General features: G+C 31.5%; 3 protein-coding genes across 3 annotated transcripts; 1 reads left to right on the forward strand and 2 right to left on the reverse strand.

Annotated features, from left to right (window-relative positions):
• The first annotated feature begins 6,082 nt into the window (after positions 1-6,082).
• LOC107946937 (14 kDa proline-rich protein DC2.15) lies at positions 6,083-6,784 on the forward strand. The gene has a single exon (XM_016881447.2). It carries the CDS (start codon positions 6,184-6,186, stop codon positions 6,595-6,597), a length of 414 nt encoding a protein of 137 aa, XP_016736936.1. The 5' UTR covers positions 6,083-6,183; the 3' UTR covers positions 6,598-6,784.
• A 2,414-nt stretch (positions 6,785-9,198) lies between these two features.
• On the reverse strand, positions 9,199-10,194 carry LOC107946938 (36.4 kDa proline-rich protein). Its single transcript, XM_016881448.2, has one exon. It carries the CDS (start codon positions 10,140-10,142, stop codon positions 9,465-9,467), a length of 678 nt encoding a protein of 225 aa, XP_016736937.1. The 5' UTR covers positions 10,143-10,194; the 3' UTR covers positions 9,199-9,464.
• A 3,737-nt stretch (positions 10,195-13,931) lies between these two features.
• On the reverse strand, positions 13,932-16,222 carry LOC107886105 (NADH dehydrogenase [ubiquinone] 1 beta subcomplex subunit 8, mitochondrial). The gene is made up of 4 exons (XM_016809942.2): positions 15,948-16,222; positions 15,758-15,844; positions 15,522-15,617; positions 13,932-14,262 (listed from the first exon to the last, which is right to left on the reverse strand). Exons 1-4 carry the CDS (start codon positions 16,083-16,085, stop codon positions 14,206-14,208), a joined length of 378 nt encoding a protein of 125 aa, XP_016665431.1. The 5' UTR covers positions 16,086-16,222; the 3' UTR covers positions 13,932-14,205.
• Positions 16,223-16,778: the final 556 nt, after the last annotated feature.

Consider the following 16,778-nt stretch of genomic DNA (forward strand, 5'->3'; position numbering starts at 1 on the left):
TTAAATAGAACTCGTGATTAACAAATAATAAACATACAGCGTTATTAGCCGCATCAGATATGTGTATACCCTTTTGAATCAATGGAGCCATTGCCATGCCTGCAAGTTCAAAAAAAAGTTAGTTATTTCTTTCAATAAAAATATATTATTTTCATATTTTATTATTTTACATTATTTTAGTACATTATGTTTGAAGTGTATTAGTTATTTCTTTTTTTCTAAAAAAATTTAGTAAAAAACTCTTATTTCGGCCATTTGTTCGTATTTTTTCCCGAATTTTATTACTTTCAATAAAAATATATTATTTCTGTATTTTTAAAAATTATTTCTGAATTTTATTACTTTCAAAATAAATTTTTAAAAATTTAGTGTAAAAATAAACTCTTATTCCCACCCTTTGCTCGTATAATTTTCCCGAATTTTATTACTTTCAATAAAAATATAATCTTTTCGTATTTTATTATTTTATATTATTTCAGCATATTTTGTTTGAAATATTTGTATTCATTATTTCTGAATTTTTAAAAAATTTAGTAAAGGACTCTTACTTCGGCCCTTTATTCGTATTTTTTTCTCCGCATTTTATTACTTTAAAAAATATCATAATTTCTAATTTTATAATTTTACATTTTTTCAGTATATTATGTTTGAAATTTATTAATTTAGTGTGTTTTTTAAATTAATGTAGTGTAAAAAAAAACCCTTATTCCTGCCTTTTGCTCGTATTATTTTCTCGAATTTTATTACTTTCAATGAAAATATATTATTTTCGTATTTTATTATTTTATATTATTTTAGTACATTTTGTTTGAAATATTTGTATTCATTATTTCTGAATTTTTAAAAAAATTAGTAAAAGACTCTTACTTCGGCCCTTTGTTCGTATTTTTTCTCCGCATTTTATTACTTTCAAAAATATTATAATTTCTAATTTTATAATTTTACATTATTTCAGTGCATGATGTTTGAAATTTATTAATTTAGTGTGTTTTTTAAATTAATTTAGTGTAAAACAAATTCTTATTCCTACCCTTTGCTCGTATTATTTTCCCGAATTTTATTACTTTCATTAAAATTATATTATTTTCGTATTTTATTATTTTATATTATTTCAGTACATTTTGTTTGAAATATTTGTATTAATTATTTCTGAATTTTTAAAAAATTTAGTAAAACACTCTTATTTCGGCCATTTGTTCGTATTTTTTTCTCCACATTTTATTACTTTAAAAAACCATAATTTTTAATTTTATTATTTTACATTATTTTACTACATTATGTTTGAAATTTATTAATTTAGTGTGTTTTTTAAATATACCATTTTTTTGGATTTTATTACTTTCGGTGAATATACAATTTCCGTTTTTTTCTTTTTGTATTTTATGTTTTCTTAAACATATTTTTTATCATTTTATTTTTAATGCTATTTTTCTAAAAAAAACTAAATACAACATCCTAAATAAATTTCATAAAAAAATTCCTAATCAACATACAATGTACATAATATGAATTTTTCATGCTAAATAAATTTCATAATATATATATGCTAAATAAAATAATAAAATATATACAATGTACATAACATAAATTTTTTACACAAATATTACAAAAAATTTAAATTAATAAAACAAAAATTACTTTTCCTTCTTTCTTTTCCTTGCCTCTTCTTCTTCTTTCTTTTTTTTTTCTTCTCCTTTCCTTTTCTTTCCTTCTTTTTCTTTCTTCCCTCTCCTTTCCTTTTCTTTCTTTTTCTTTCTTTCTTTCTTCTTCTTTCCCTCTCCTTCTCTTCCCCCCCCACCACCAGCCGAATGGGGACCATTATAGGGCCAGTGCCGCCTCTGCCAGAGGCACAACCGGTGCCGCCTCTAACAGCTCCTCCTCCAGTGTCCCGTCACATCAATCACAGTCTTTTTTTCTGTTTTTTTTGTATTATTTTGGTAAACAATAAAAAATGTATAATATTTTGGTAATTTTTTATTTTTTTATAATATTTTAGTAAAAAACCCGATCATGAACCATAAAGGTGATTAATGCAATCATATATTTCATAAATGGAAGGCATATATATCTACCGATAACTACAAATGAGCTTTATAGTTTATACCGTATAATTAATTTCATTCGTTAACAAGCAAATGAATAGCCTCACATTGTCAACCCAAGAAAGGAAAGAAAAGGTCACAAATGGATAACAATTATGGTATAATATGTATTATTAAGGATGGTGTGTAGACTAGAATAAAGAATACATTTCATGTATTCCTTGGAGTTCTCCAAGAGCCAATGCATCTACTATAGTAGACAAGATATGAACAAGTGGCTGTGTCATAGGCTCTTTATTAACTTCAAAAATGGAATAGATGAGAGAGAATCAATTAATCCAGTTGTAACATTATGATTGGGTGCTGCACCATAGAAGAAAAATAAATAGGGAGGGTCCCCAGTTGAAAACATGCTAGTGGTTTTACCCTAAAAAAAAAAAAAGCGTGCTACTGGTTTTGAATGATAATTTATATCCTAATTCGTGGATGGACGGCACAATCTCTTATAGGTCAAACAAACTGATTATCAATTAGCAGTTTTGGGTTAGTCTTTATATTTTAATATGTTCTTTTTTTAGGCTCTATAATTTTTACACTTTAGTCGCGTTATTAAATTTGTGAAGTTATGTTATTAATTTTAAAATTTCATATGATTAATATATTATTAGAAAAAATTTAATTAATAGGTTTAACAACTATCGTTTGTATCAATATTGAAAATTTGAAAAGTATAATATAATTAGAAAGCAAAGTCTAAATCTATAGCTTTACAAATAGTATGCGACTAATATAGTGAAATTTAATCAAACAAATTTAATTGTTATTTTTTGAATCTGAATTGAAATTTTAAAATTCGAAAAATAAAATAATTAAAATTAATCAAATTAATATGTATAAATTAAATTCATAATTTATGCTGACTAACCATAGAATTTGACCTATAAAAAATTAATTGGAGACTATAAATTACAAGAAAAAACTATCATTATTAAGACAATATTGGGACCCTAATTAACCAAAAAATAAAAAGAACAATATTAGGACTTAATTAGGGTAACCAAAGATTTCATCGTCCACCACGCATTAATATTTTTGAAACCAACACGAAGTCATATTTGATGTGGCAATTAAACCGACATGTTTATCGTATCCTTTGGTACATTGTTTGATTTGATTATGAGATGACACACTAACTCAGATACGTGGTCAAGACCAACATTATGGCTTGACATATAGTTAAGTTAGTTATTAGGGATCTAGCTATTTTTAATTCCTTAATGATATAGGTTTTGGAATATAATGAGATAATCAAGATTAAATTTATAGTGTTATTTAAGCTTTGTTTGTTTCATTGAAATTAGATTTTGAAAAAAAAAAAATTTTTGCATTTTTTTGTGTTTGTTTCATAAAAAACAGCTTGATCAACAAAAAATGACTTATAGATCAAAAAAAAAAAACAAGTCGTTTGTGTTATTTAGTTCCTGTACTTTTATTTTCTAGAATTTAGTCCATCTACTTTTCAGATTTGAAAACCAAATCCTATTGTAAGCATTGTTAGATTTTTTTGTTAATTTTGTTAATGTCACATTTTTAAATAAAAAAATATTCGATATTCATGCAACTAAAAAAATGATGTTATAATGAACATGACTTTAACAAAATATTTTTAATAATGCAAACAGCTAAACCTGAATTTTGATATCTATAAAGTAAGAATAATCCAAAAATAAAAGTACATGAACTAAATTCCAAATTTAACCTAATATAAAAATAAGAATATTTTAATTATATAAATATGAGTATTTGTTTAAATAATGCTTAGCTTTATTTATCCCTTATAACTCTAATGTGTCAATATATACTCTCATATAATTTAAATTAAGTTTTAATTAAGTATTATTTATTATTAGGTTTATATATGACATTGATTATTACAAGATATTTTTTTATTATAAAATAAATTTTGATTGTTAAAAGGAAATTGCACTATAATATTTTATAACAAATATATTTATGTCATATTTGTTTTACAAAGAACAATATAAAATATAAATTTATATATATAATAAACTCAATTAAATCATGAAAATTCAATAGAATCTTAAATGTATGTTTGTTTTATTGAAAACAACTTTTATGAAATATTTTTAAGAAATCTGTCAAACAACCGAAAATATTTTACATGGATTCATCCAAACACCACAAAATATTAGCTTTTTCAAAAAAGCAAGTCATTTTTCAGAAGCCATTTTCAGTGAAATATTGAAATCATAAACGGGCAAAACCTTTTTTTTAAGAGGTCAAAACTAAATTATATTTTTTTGAGAGTTAAAATGTAATTTCGTCATTGTATTAACTTAAATATTTATAATTTTTCAAATGATTAAATAAATTATTTTATCAATTTTTTGGAAGGCCTGAGTGCAATCTTACCATGGATAACATTGTTGAATGTTTTTCTCTCCCTTCTTTAGATGGTAAAGTTACGTATTTATATGATATGGTTACTGTTCATTAATGTGATATCCGAGTAGGTTTCATGCATGTCAACACGTACCCTATTCTAGGTTTAACACGCGTTTATACGATGGGAATTCGCCTATGTGATAGTGTGCGATGTCACATTGTGCGATCTTACGTGCAGGTGTGTAGAAGTCAACCCGGACCCAATCAAATTATGGGTCGATAATAGTGAATATCATAACAAACATATAATTTTATAAATTTTAAAGCGTGATTTTTGCATTTTAAAGAGTCAGAGCTCTTATGTCACCCATTTTCTGGAAAAAAAAGAAGAAGAAGAGAGTATATCTACAATTATTGATAATCACAAGTGCTAAGAGAAAATATATAAGGAAAAAAGAGGAAGATGTAGATTCCAGGAAGCTGAGTTGAGAGATGCAAGGAAGGAGTTTGATTATGTAATAATTAGAGCAATGGAAGATAGTAATTAAGCTAATACCTAAGGAAGTCCACAACTGGGGGAAGTCACAATAATTGGGTGGACGCCATTCGCCAACAACAATTTTATTTTTCTCTTCACAGCCATTAATATTAAAGGGTGGGAGAGAAAAAAAAGAAAAAAAGATTAAAGTAATTACAAGTCTCGAGTTTCGCTTCTCGGGCATGAATGGGATGTTAATTAAAGAGTAAAAAAAGAGAGAAAGCACTCTAGTTTGGCTCCACAATGCAAGTTAAAGACACTGATGAAATGATCGAAGGAAAATGAAAGAAGTTCCAAGTCAGTCGAGTTTTCGCTCCACAGATATGGCCAACACCTCATCTGGCCTTCATGTATGGATGTCATACTTATCAAACATAGAAGATGAAAAACCCTCGTGTTTTCACTTCATAGTCATGGCATCAAATATTAAATATTACTATTTGTCCTAAAAATGTTTAGTGTTCTATCTCTACATCTTTGACCCATAAGAGTTATCACTCGTGTCATATTTTATGTTGCTATTATATTTACATAAAATTCAATGCATGGTATGAATTCAAATCTTATTATTTACATTCCTACTCTTAACATTGTATAAAAAGAAAATATGTTGCATTCGTGTTATTTCTATAATGTTCAAAAGTAGAATTCTACGATGGTGATGAAATCTCTCACTTGGGCAAATTATGGGGTCTTATAAGATAGTTTTGCCTTTGTTAGTTCATTGATTAGGGCTTTGATCCAATTAACTTAGAGGAGCCAATGCAAAGATAGGTGGTGTATATTTGGGCTCTCATATGAGATTGGGTTTGGGAGACCCCGAATAATGGGCCTTTTTCAGCAGAGATTGAATGATTGACGTAACATGGCAATTTGCTCCCCCACCATACAATCACAAACATCCAAACTTACACCAAAAATTCTTATTCTTGTGCCAGCTAAAATCATAATTTTATGTCGGCCGTTGTTTGTTAATATAATAAAATCCCAATAACTTCAAATATATGCATTCACATTTTACTATGTATATTAATTAGCTATCGTCAAAATCAACCGACTTACCCTCCTTTTCCGTCACTATAAAACCCCCCCAACCTTTACTCTAGATTCTCCATCCTATGCTACACTCTCTCTCCTATACTCAACTTCTTCCACTTAAAAGCAAGTTAGCTAGCTAGGGTTTTGTGAGCCAGAGAGATGGGTTCAAAAAGAACGGCATCACTAGCCCTCTTCTTTGCACTCAACATCCTCTTCTTTTCCCTGGTGAGTGCTTGTGGTTCCTGCCCTTCCCCCAACCCCAAACCTAAACCTAAACCAAAGCCAAACCCCACTCCCTCCCCATCTTCTTCTGGCAAGTGCCCTAGAGATGCTCTTAAACTCGGTGTATGTGCTGATTTGCTCGGTGGCTTGCTCAACGTCACCATTGGTACGCCTCCTGTTCAACCCTGCTGCTCTCTCATCCAAGGTCTTGCTGATCTTGAAGCTGCCGTTTGCCTTTGCACGGCAATCAAAGCTAATATTTTGGGCATCAACCTTAATGTCCCACTTTCCCTCAGCTTGCTTCTTAATGTCTGCTCAAAGAAAGTACCCTCTGGCTTCCAATGTCGCTAAATCAGTTCTCTAAATTCTTTCTCTTCTTAGTGCTGCGTGGTTTTGATGTTCTTAAGGTCTAGTTTGCAGTGATCAATGTTTTCTTGGTAACTGGTTGTTTAATTTACGTTGTTGTAGTGTTGTTTCCTTTTGGATTGATACTGAATAAATGTAACACTATATGAAAAAGAAGTTTAATTTCTTTGGATTTATGTATCTTCATGGGGAATGAAACATTAGTATAATTCAGCTCTTTTTAAAAAAATATATAATATGCCGACCATCTTTCATCACAGAGTAGAAGCATGTCTAATTTCTCAATGCTCTAATGCTACAGTGTCTGGTCCCGTGGCCGTGACTCTAGTGGCAAAAACATTTTGTATATAGGAAGCATTCATTTCTTTTGTTTATTTTATACTCTACAGGTTGAAATCACCTGGTTTGTCTCCTATATTATCCTTTCTATTTTGTTACTTGTCAGTATCTTAGTGCAAGCCGCATGTAACCAGCTTGTTATTATTTCAATTAAATAACATGATATTTAAAACCTCCTGTGGCCATGAAGAATTATAAAGTACCAGAATTATTAAACCTCGTGAAGGTTAAGGCAATAGTGTGGAATATGTCGTGTAATAAAAGAAGCAAAAGAGAGGGGGAACATGCTCGCAGCTGGGGCATGTTTCACTAACAGGGCCCGACAAGTGTAAACAACTAGGACGAGATGTTTCAATCGTTCCTACGGTTCTCATCTCGTTTATTGCTTGGAGTGGGAGAGATAATTGAAAGTACCATTCAGCCAAGTAGTATGAGTAAGATTACGTTTTGTTTTCATTAAAATTTTGAGTAAATTAATTTTGGAATGTTAAATTAAAAAATAAATTAATTTTCTGTTAAATTTTTTTATTTTTATTGTTAAAAATGGATACATATACACGTTAACATGAGGTAATAGTGACGTGTTATGTGTTACTGTTTGATTATTCCATTAATAACACCAATTTTTAATAGTATAAGTTGATGAACTTTTTAACATAATAAATTAGTTTGCTCTTTAATCCAATATATAAAAATTATTAATTTACCTAATTTTTAAATGAGGCAAAATACAATTTAACTCTTAATAACATAATTGTAATATTTTTAATATTCATTTTACGTTTGATAGTTTGTCTACCTTTAAAAATATAATATATTTTATGGGTACATAATATAGTAATAAACTTTTCTAGTAAGTACTAAGTGGTTTCAAGAAAGTAATTAAATGAGAGTGGTATGGGTCATGGCTCATGGTTTTGAGAGCCGGTAGAACCGCCCACTGAAGCACAGTTTGGAGCCCGTGACTAATATGAACGCGTTCTCAAACGAGGAAAAAGAAAAAGGAAATGATGAAAAAGAAGGTTCATTTCACCTCAGCCTCCCTCACTGCACCAAAAGAAAGGCAAAAGATTCCTTTGGCCTTCCCGTTCTATTTCCACTTACTGCAATATCCAGAGATTTGAAGACAATTAATGATGGTCTTTTATTTCATTTAGTTAAGCATTTTTTATATTCTTAAATACTAATTGTTTTAAGAATGTAATATATCACATCACTACCTTGTTATTATTATTTTTATGGTAAGTTTCTGGTCATAATGCAATACCTGAAAGGATTAAATTATTAAGAAAAAAAGCATGAACGACAACTAGATTTTAAACATCAATAGGAAATTGGAAAATTATGATTATTGTCAAAGTCGTATTCATTACCATTAACCTTTAATTTCTTGCATTAAGATTCTTTAGCCAATAACCCTCCCAATCCCATTCTTACACCTATCAAATCTTAGTGATAAAAAACGAGATTCCATCTGCTTAACACCTATAACATAATTAGAAATATATATAAAAAAGATTTAAAATAAAATATAACCTAAAAAAGGATTATAAAGCAAGACCCGTGAACTGATTTTTGTCGCCTATTATAACCATCATAATCCAATAATTAAGTTTTCATAATCTCCTCGATACATGCATGTGGATATTGATTTTTGAGAGCTGAGATGGATATCCAACTCATCCTGATTACTTGAGATTTAGGTTGAACTTTGATGCGTTGGAAATTTGATTAGTTAATGCTAAAAATGAAACTATTTTCGTCTTCGTTCGAAGGAAAATGACGTCCACAAGCAACGAAGTTCTATTTAGATAATGTCCATGAATTGCTATTCTAACGATAATAGTGGCATTATGAGTTTGAAGATAATAATGTTCTCTGTAAGTGCAATTATTACAATAGATTCTTCCATAAATAGTTTGCCTGTCCATAACTATAAGTAGTTGAAGAATATATATGTTATCTACCATGATGTCTAATTACGTTAATTTTTCTTGCAAAGCCGATTACGTTAATTATTATTACTATATTAACCCAAGGGGAAAAATATGTATAGACTTCTCTAATATCTAACATAAATACCGTAAAATTTTTGAAAAATTAGCTGTAAATCATAATATAAAAGAAGCGAGTGAATGCATTTAGGTCTCTTCTAAGTTAAGTACCACCCAAGATTATTAATTCATTTTAGTTGAGTTAAATCATGATACTTTTAAATGCAAGTTCTATAAGTTCCAGCCCTGAAGATTAAAGGAAAAAACGCTAAATCAATTGAAAATACAACAACAATGGTGAAATCATAAAACGACCCCAACTCAAACCTAATGACGGAAAAGTACAGATTTTCTTTTCACAATTTCAACGGGTTTTTTGGTAGTTAATGGAACAGTTAAGAATAGGTGACCAAGTTGGCAACCCTGCCTAAAAGCTGAACTGACTATCTGACTGTCTTTTTACTTGTGCGTCGGGAGAGAAAGTGTGACGGATAGCCTAATAAGTAATGAATGTGGCGCTTAAAGAGGAGGACAAATGAAACCAGGTGGAGGGTTTTTCCCACAAGTTATTAAAGCTTGAAGAGCAAGGGGAATGAAGATGTTAAGGTTTAGGAGCTTAAGCCTTATGGCTGTGCAAAGACAAACGGCTGCTTCGAGCTCTAGTAGACCTCCCAGCACTGGGCAGCAAGCATTCTCAACAGGGTCTCCTAACCCAATATGCACCAATCCTCCAAGCACATCCACGCACAGTCCTAGCTTAAGTGCATTAACCGGGCATGTTGGTTGGGTAGTTGGTGGAGCAGGAGTGCTACCCCCACCACCACCACCACCACCACCACCACCACCTCCACCTCCACCTCCACCACCGCCACCGCCACCTCCTCCACCGCCGCCTCCACCAGAAGGTGGGTAAGGAGAAGAAGGTGGTGGGTTTGTAACAGGAGGGTTGGTAATGGGAGGGTTTGGTATTGGTGGGACAATAACTGGTGGCCTTGGCGGCTTTTTGGATGGTGGTTCTACCTGTGGGGCGCCTCCATGTTTTGGTGGGTGCTTAGGTTTAGGGTGACCCGGGTGTTTTGGGCGGTGGTATGAGGGGGGGTGTGGACTTGTACAAGGAGCACAAGCATAAATGGGTGGCAATGATACAAACATGAAAATCAACAAGATGAAAAACATGGCCGTAAGCTTCCAACCCATGACTTAGGGTTCCAAGATATTCCCCCCGTTTGAGTTTTGATAGGATTGGATGAAATTGAAAGGAAACTATATATAGCTCAACTTTAACGTGTCAGTGTAACCCGTGACTATGGCTAAGAGTTTCAAAACAGCGAGACCCCTAAGAAGGTACCTGAAAGAAAAAACATGGAGGATACGGTTCCCAAGAGACGAAATTGAAAAACAAATTGAAGATTTTGGAAGGTTGTAAGTTGTTTGCAAACTACAATGTCCTGTCCGTGACTGTTGAACAGATGAGTTTGAATCCGTGAACAAGTGATTGATTTCTGAGCCGGAACAGTAGAGGTTCAGTTTCGCAGATTTCTATGACCTGCTTATTTGTTTGTTTCGTACACTAGTTACTTCATTTCCTTTAACATCGTTTTGAAAACCTTTGCTAGGGTTACTTCTGCAATTTCTTATTTTATTCTCATCAGATTCTGCAATTTCGTTGTGATATCTTATTAAGAAATGTTGTTGTTGGAAGAAGGAAGAGAAATAATTTCTATAAAAGATTTTGGTGGAGGAAGAGTACTTATGAATATCTTTTTTTTGTTCTTTAAAACATTCAACTAGTATCATTTCACTACTATACAGAGGTATTTATAAAAGCTTGGAACATCCCCCAAGCATAAATAACTTAAGAAGGGTTAAGTACATTCCCTATTCATATCTAAAGCCAATTAATAAATACTTACATGATCTAAAATAATTTGAAATTACAATCTCCACCAGCTTTTGCATCTTTCGAAAAGGAAAAATAAAATGTTCTTGTAATATATAAATTTTCGACCTGAATAGTTACGGCCAAGCATCCTCTATTATTTATGCTGTGCTTACTTGTAAGATCAGTAGATGGTACGGCCTAAGTAATGTATCAGAGCAGCAGTCATTCGTGAGCTAGCTAAGGATTTGCACTTTGCACTTGCTGTGCTTTCAATAATTGAACATGTGAAAGCTCGTCTTTTGTTTTCAATTTTTTTATTAATTAGATTCTGTAGATGGTACTCGCGTCCTACTTGTTATAATATTAACAGCATTAACTAAATTAAGGTTAAACATTGTTTAAATAAGTTGCATTGAAAAGAAAAACTTTAATTAAACAACTAAAATAAGTTCAAGTGTTGAGACTTAAAGTGTTCAAATTTGAGTCCCAGTGTATGTGATTCTCTTTTAATTTTATAATAAATTCTTAAAAATATAAATATTTTTAACATAGCAGTGAACATGATCAAATCTACGTCTAGACATAGATGATTACCTAAGGTGGGTATGGGATACTACACGACAATTCTCCGTTCAGTTCGCCTATATAAAGTGATTACCAAAGAAAGCTTTGACACCATTGATAAAGTTTCGTATGGCTACTCAGCAATGGTAAAATTATGACGAATGCGAAAAGGGTTTACTGACACGTGAAAATGAATGGGGAGTGCCCGTTTTGCTTGAATATAATGGAGGATGCAAACAATGTTATGAGAATTTGTAGTGCTGTTGTTGTTACTTGGGCATTGGTTGTGATACCTCAAAATATGAATGAATTTTTGTCGATGGAAATTAAGGGTTGGGTCTTTGTTAATTTGTGATTTCCGGATTGTTTTGCCAATGATGCTATGGATCGGGATGTGCTCTTTGAAGCCATTTGCCGGAACTTATGGCAAAGATGTAATAGGTTAATCTTTGATGAAGATTTCTGTGATATGGAAAGTGTTCTGCAAAGGAGGAGCCAAAGGCTGAATTTAGAGGTCATTAGGAGTCGGGGTAGTGAGGGGATGGAGTTGGATGGAGCTAACCAATGTAATCATCGACCTAAGGGTGGAGAAGACCGCCTGAAGGTTGGTGGAAAGTGAACATTGATGGGCCAGCATGACAGAATGATAATGTAGCAGTAGCCGGGGGTAATTAAAGGAGTTTTTCTAGGTTTTGGCAAATTTACGTTTCAAAATTTTAAGCCAATTTTTTTGTCTTCTTTTTGGTTGAAGTCATTAATTAAGATGAATAAGAGCCTAAATCGAAGTTGTAAAAACTGATTAAAAATCAATTTTAAATTCATTTTTTCCCGATAATTTTAATTAATCCATGAAAAATAAAATATGAGATAAAAAGATAATTAAAAATATAAATAGTACAATTCAAAAGGGATATTATTATAAATAAATTTAGTCAATTAATTTTTTAGATATTTTTATTTTGATCACGTACAATTTAATCTGAAAACATTTTAATTATCCAATCATTAATTCACTAACGGAGTTTGGTCATGTCCACATAAGCAGTAATTTTACGCAATAAAAAAATGGGTTGAAATAATGTGCTTAGGGGAATAAGAAAACTTCGAAGAAAAACAGAGGAGCATTGCCCCTCCATCTTTGGTGAGGATCCATTGAAGCATGAAGATGTTGATCTTATATCAAGTTGGTATAGCCAAGCTGAGACAAATGCTTCTATAAATCTGACTAGCAATCCAAGTGAATATGGACATTTTCGCTCTCAGATAGATCTGGGTTCCAATTTAGTAAATGGCGATAATAATTTTGATGACTACTCCTGGGAATTTAAAGGAGAAAACCAGAATTCTTCACTCAGTTGTGGAGATTCATATGAAAAGTAGACTATCAAAACAGAGTTAAATGATTATTTAGGGAAAACGATTTTTATAGAAAAATGATTAGAGGGTTTGGGGACAATACTGAAACATAGATGATGGGCATGTTTGGGAAATAATAGGATTAAAAAAACATCACCCATAAATGGTAATGAAACAAACCCCATCCCACTATGTTAAAAGTACCATTGTAATGCTAAGCAATCAAAATTGTTTGTATTTTAGTGATTTCATTTTAAAACATATGTGCGTATTTTTAAAATATTTGTATGGGTATGCCCTCATTTCTTCTAATTTTATTTTAAATATATAAAATTGTAATGATGATGTTTCTACACTACCATTACCCATCAAATTAATTTTAAAATTCGAATTAAATACTATAAAAATTAATAATTTTTGTCAAATACAAGTACTCAACTGGATCAAAAAATAATACAAAATGTCAAACTCAAACATCAAATAATACAATTTTTTATAATACTTTCTGCCAAGTTTTTTATTTATTTAAATCTATCCTAAAAACACATTACATTTTTTTATATTTTATTTTACCACACTAATGATCTTAACCCAACTTTATATCTGATTTCCAGTTTCTGGTTACAGCCCCAGATTTGGATTTGGATCCCTGGATTCTGTAAAACCCCGCTGGGTTTTCAACTTGGCTGGCTTAACAAAAATAGAACAATCATTGAATAATGTGGACACAACATCTGCATAGAAATATAATTATGATATTCCCATCAAAAGTAAACCTATTGGTTGAAGTAATTTCATCTATGGCGATATTAAAATTAGATCTGTAGGCTTATTTGTGTGGTAACATAACATATGCATTGTATAAAAAAAAGTCCTTAATTGTTTTCCATCTTTATGATCAAGTCCCTAGCATGATACACTCTTAAGGTACACCACATAGTTACTGTACAATCGCTACTTTGATTTTGCAAGTTCATAGCTAATACAGAAATGGTGCAATGCTATTTGTAATTTTGTTTAATGCCTGCTATATATATTTAGCTAATTCAAACAATGATTCCATTTAATCAACACATAGTATGTAATTTTGAAATGGTTCCGCATTGAGACGTGGGAATGGACAAGTCATATTATAAATTTATAATATGTGGGAAAACAGATTTCATTGGAAAAAGGAAAGCAGAGAAAGGAATTTCACCCTTTGTTTGCCCTTCATTGATGAACATAAAAATGGCTTAGCACCAATAATCACACACACACACACACCACATTCTGATTCTCTCATGATTTAGCACCAATCCTAAAATGACGAGGAGGAAATGCATATTTGTTCAAAATGTTTGCTTCAGCAACAAACCCACAATCCATTATTCAACTGTTCAGAGTTCCAGAAGTAAAATGAAACACATGGGGAGACAAGTGACAACAAGAACCGTACAATTGCTCATACAGATCTACCTATGGTTCTCCACCAAGCTCCACTCGCAGGTTGTCATATGGATATACTTTAGGTGCCTGGTTAACAGTTGGAAAAAAAAAAAAAAACAGTATAAGTATCAAAATATGTTCCCAACAAATAACACAACTCTAGGGGCGTGCTTTGTTGCAGAGAAAAGTAAAACAATGGATGGAAAAAGGAAGTGAAAAACTGAAAACAAAATAATTTGAATGTACTTGATACAAAAGAAAAGTGAGAGGAAAGAAAATAAAAAAACATTTACTATTTTCAATCCAAATGCATAAAAATAAATCATTCCAAACTGGAATGAAAGAGGGGGGAAATGAGAAAATCTAAGTTAAGTATACGCATATTTACCAGATTAAACGTTTTTTTTTTTTAAATTCCTCTAATTTTTCGATTCTACCAAGGAATGAATGGAAGAAAATTAATTTTCCTTTCCATTTCTCCATTTTTCTTGCCAAGCACACTAATGGAAAGAAAAATATATTTTTTCTATATTTCTACCCTTCAATTTTTCATCTTTCCTTTCCTTTCAACCTTACCAAGCAAAGCCAAAGATTATAACAAACTAATTAGTCCTTGCAAGCAAATACAATATTAAACCAAATTTAACAAATGCATATCAAATATACTGCTGTCCAGAGCAATGTCATGCTGAGTACCTCTCCAGAGAGCTTATGTTCTGCTATTTATCAAACAAACCACTTGAGATATCCAAGGTGGTGAGATGGTAAGTACTTTCGAATCCCTCATGTATAGGAATAAAAGGAAACTATCCTACAAGGGTTTTTTTGCAAACCCCAAAATACATTGTCAACTTTGCTAACTCAACATTTGATGAAGGCAGACAGCCAAAAGCAGTCTCCATTCCAAAGGCAAGGGTTCATTAGAAAAAGAAGCTAGGAGAACCAAAGACATGGATCTTAAATCATAAACTTGAGCAAAGTTCTTAGAGCTATAAAAGATTGTTGAAAACAGGCTAGAGTCCTGAATCGTCTACAAAGAAAGATATTCTGTTCTAACGTGTGTAGTTAGTATAATTCAGATAACCGATCCCCAATCCTCTGATCGCCACTGACTTGAGCATGAGATTCAGTTTTTCTAAGCAGACAAACAGAGCGACACTATGGTACCATGGCATTTGATTCAATAATATCCTCTATTTCTACTTTTTCCAATTTGGGATATACCAAAAATCGTCACCAAAGCTACAAAATGATATCACCCGCATAAAGAAACTTAAGAGCTATAAGGAAAATTGAACTGAACCAAGGCAAAATCAAACAATCAAGCCATTGTTTTTTTTACTTACAAATGGAATCTTAGAGGCTTTATCATTCCACCAAGCTAAGAATCCCAACGATGCAAAGAAGCTCAAACCACCACACATCCAAGCCAATGCCTCATACTATTCTCAGAGACATAAAATAAAAAATCAAACATAAGAATAAACAAGGGAGGGAAACAGAATCTCAATTTCTTTAATTAATCCAAAATCCCGCAACGATAATCACAAAATGGACCTTAAAAATTCGAAAAATTTATTACCTTTCCGACAGTATCAGCGATTCGATCTATGCAAGGTTCTGGGAAGGCAGTTCCATTGTCCCAAATTAGCTCGTCATTTACAGGAAGCTGAAGCGTCAAAAACAATGTGAAACTATTTTAGGGTTTTGGGTGAATTGTTTTAATATAGTCAAGGAATAAATCAGGAAAACAATAGATTGATTAAGCTTACAGGCTTGTCGGGCACAATATGTTTGCCAACAGGGAGACCCATGCCGGAACGGAGACGGAGAGAGGAGGCAGCGGAGCGTGAAACGATGCCGTTTCCGCCCATGATCTTTGATGCTACATTGCTCAATCTTCCTGCCATTTTTTTTTTCTTCGCTTTCTCCAGAACCGAACGGTAGTTTCCTTTTGGGTTAATGTATGGTAGTGTTGGGTCTTGATATCACCCAACCCGATAGGCCCATCAGTGGTATTAGGGAATAAACAAAATGGAACGGGCTCGTTGTCCTTCAATATGGACCTGTTTATGTACAAGAGATCATAATCATACTACAACAATAGTTGTATAAAAAATTAATGGTCGACTTGAGATTATGAAATAAGAGGAGCACTGAGCCATCATAAAATCGATTAAAAATATATTTGAATCAGATTTAAAATTTTAATTTTAATTTTATAAATTATAAAATAAATCTTTATACTTATATTATTTATTTTTCTTATTTTCTTATTTTTTATGATTTTTTAAATATTTACAACATTTAAAAAAATTAATTTTATAATTGTTGATTTGAGAATTGATAGTTTAACCAAAATCAGTTGTATAATGACATATGACATTCAACATGTCATCCATGAAAGCAAATAAAATTTAAAGAGATATACATTTTAACATCCATTTGTTGACAAAGTAATGAAAAAAAGAATTGACAAAAATGGACCGAAGTCCACTACCTCAATTAAAATGAATTAAGAATTATACAATTATAAATATCGTTTGGACACTCCATACCGAAAGACAAGTTACACTCATTATTCATGGTAAGCTTACAAAGGT

The sequence above is a fragment of the Gossypium hirsutum genome, chromosome D12, assembly GCF_007990345.1.
Source record: "Gossypium hirsutum isolate 1008001.06 chromosome D12, Gossypium_hirsutum_v2.1, whole genome shotgun sequence".
NCBI lineage: Eukaryota > Viridiplantae > Streptophyta > Magnoliopsida > Malvales > Malvaceae > Gossypium > Gossypium hirsutum.

Excerpts from the sequence above, each read along its gene's own strand:
- LOC107946937 (XM_016881447.2), top strand. The coding sequence starts at position 6,184 with ATGGGTTCAAAAAGAACGGCATCACTAGCCCTCTTCTTTGCACTCAAC.
- LOC107946938 (XM_016881448.2), bottom strand. The coding sequence starts at position 10,142 with ATGGGTTGGAAGCTTACGGCCATGTTTTTCATCTTGTTGATTTTCATG.
- LOC107886105 (XM_016809942.2), bottom strand. The coding sequence starts at position 16,085 with ATGGCAGGAAGATTGAGCAATGTAGCATCAAAGATCATGGGCGGAAAC. Across the intron at positions 15,845-15,947 it reads ATATTGTGCCCGACAAGCCT|CTTCCTGTAAATGACGAGCT; the intron begins GTAAGCTTAATC and ends TTGACGCTTCAG. Across the intron at positions 15,618-15,757 it reads TCGCTGATACTGTCGGAAAG|TATGAGGCATTGGCTTGGAT; the intron begins GTAATAAATTTT and ends CTCTGAGAATAG.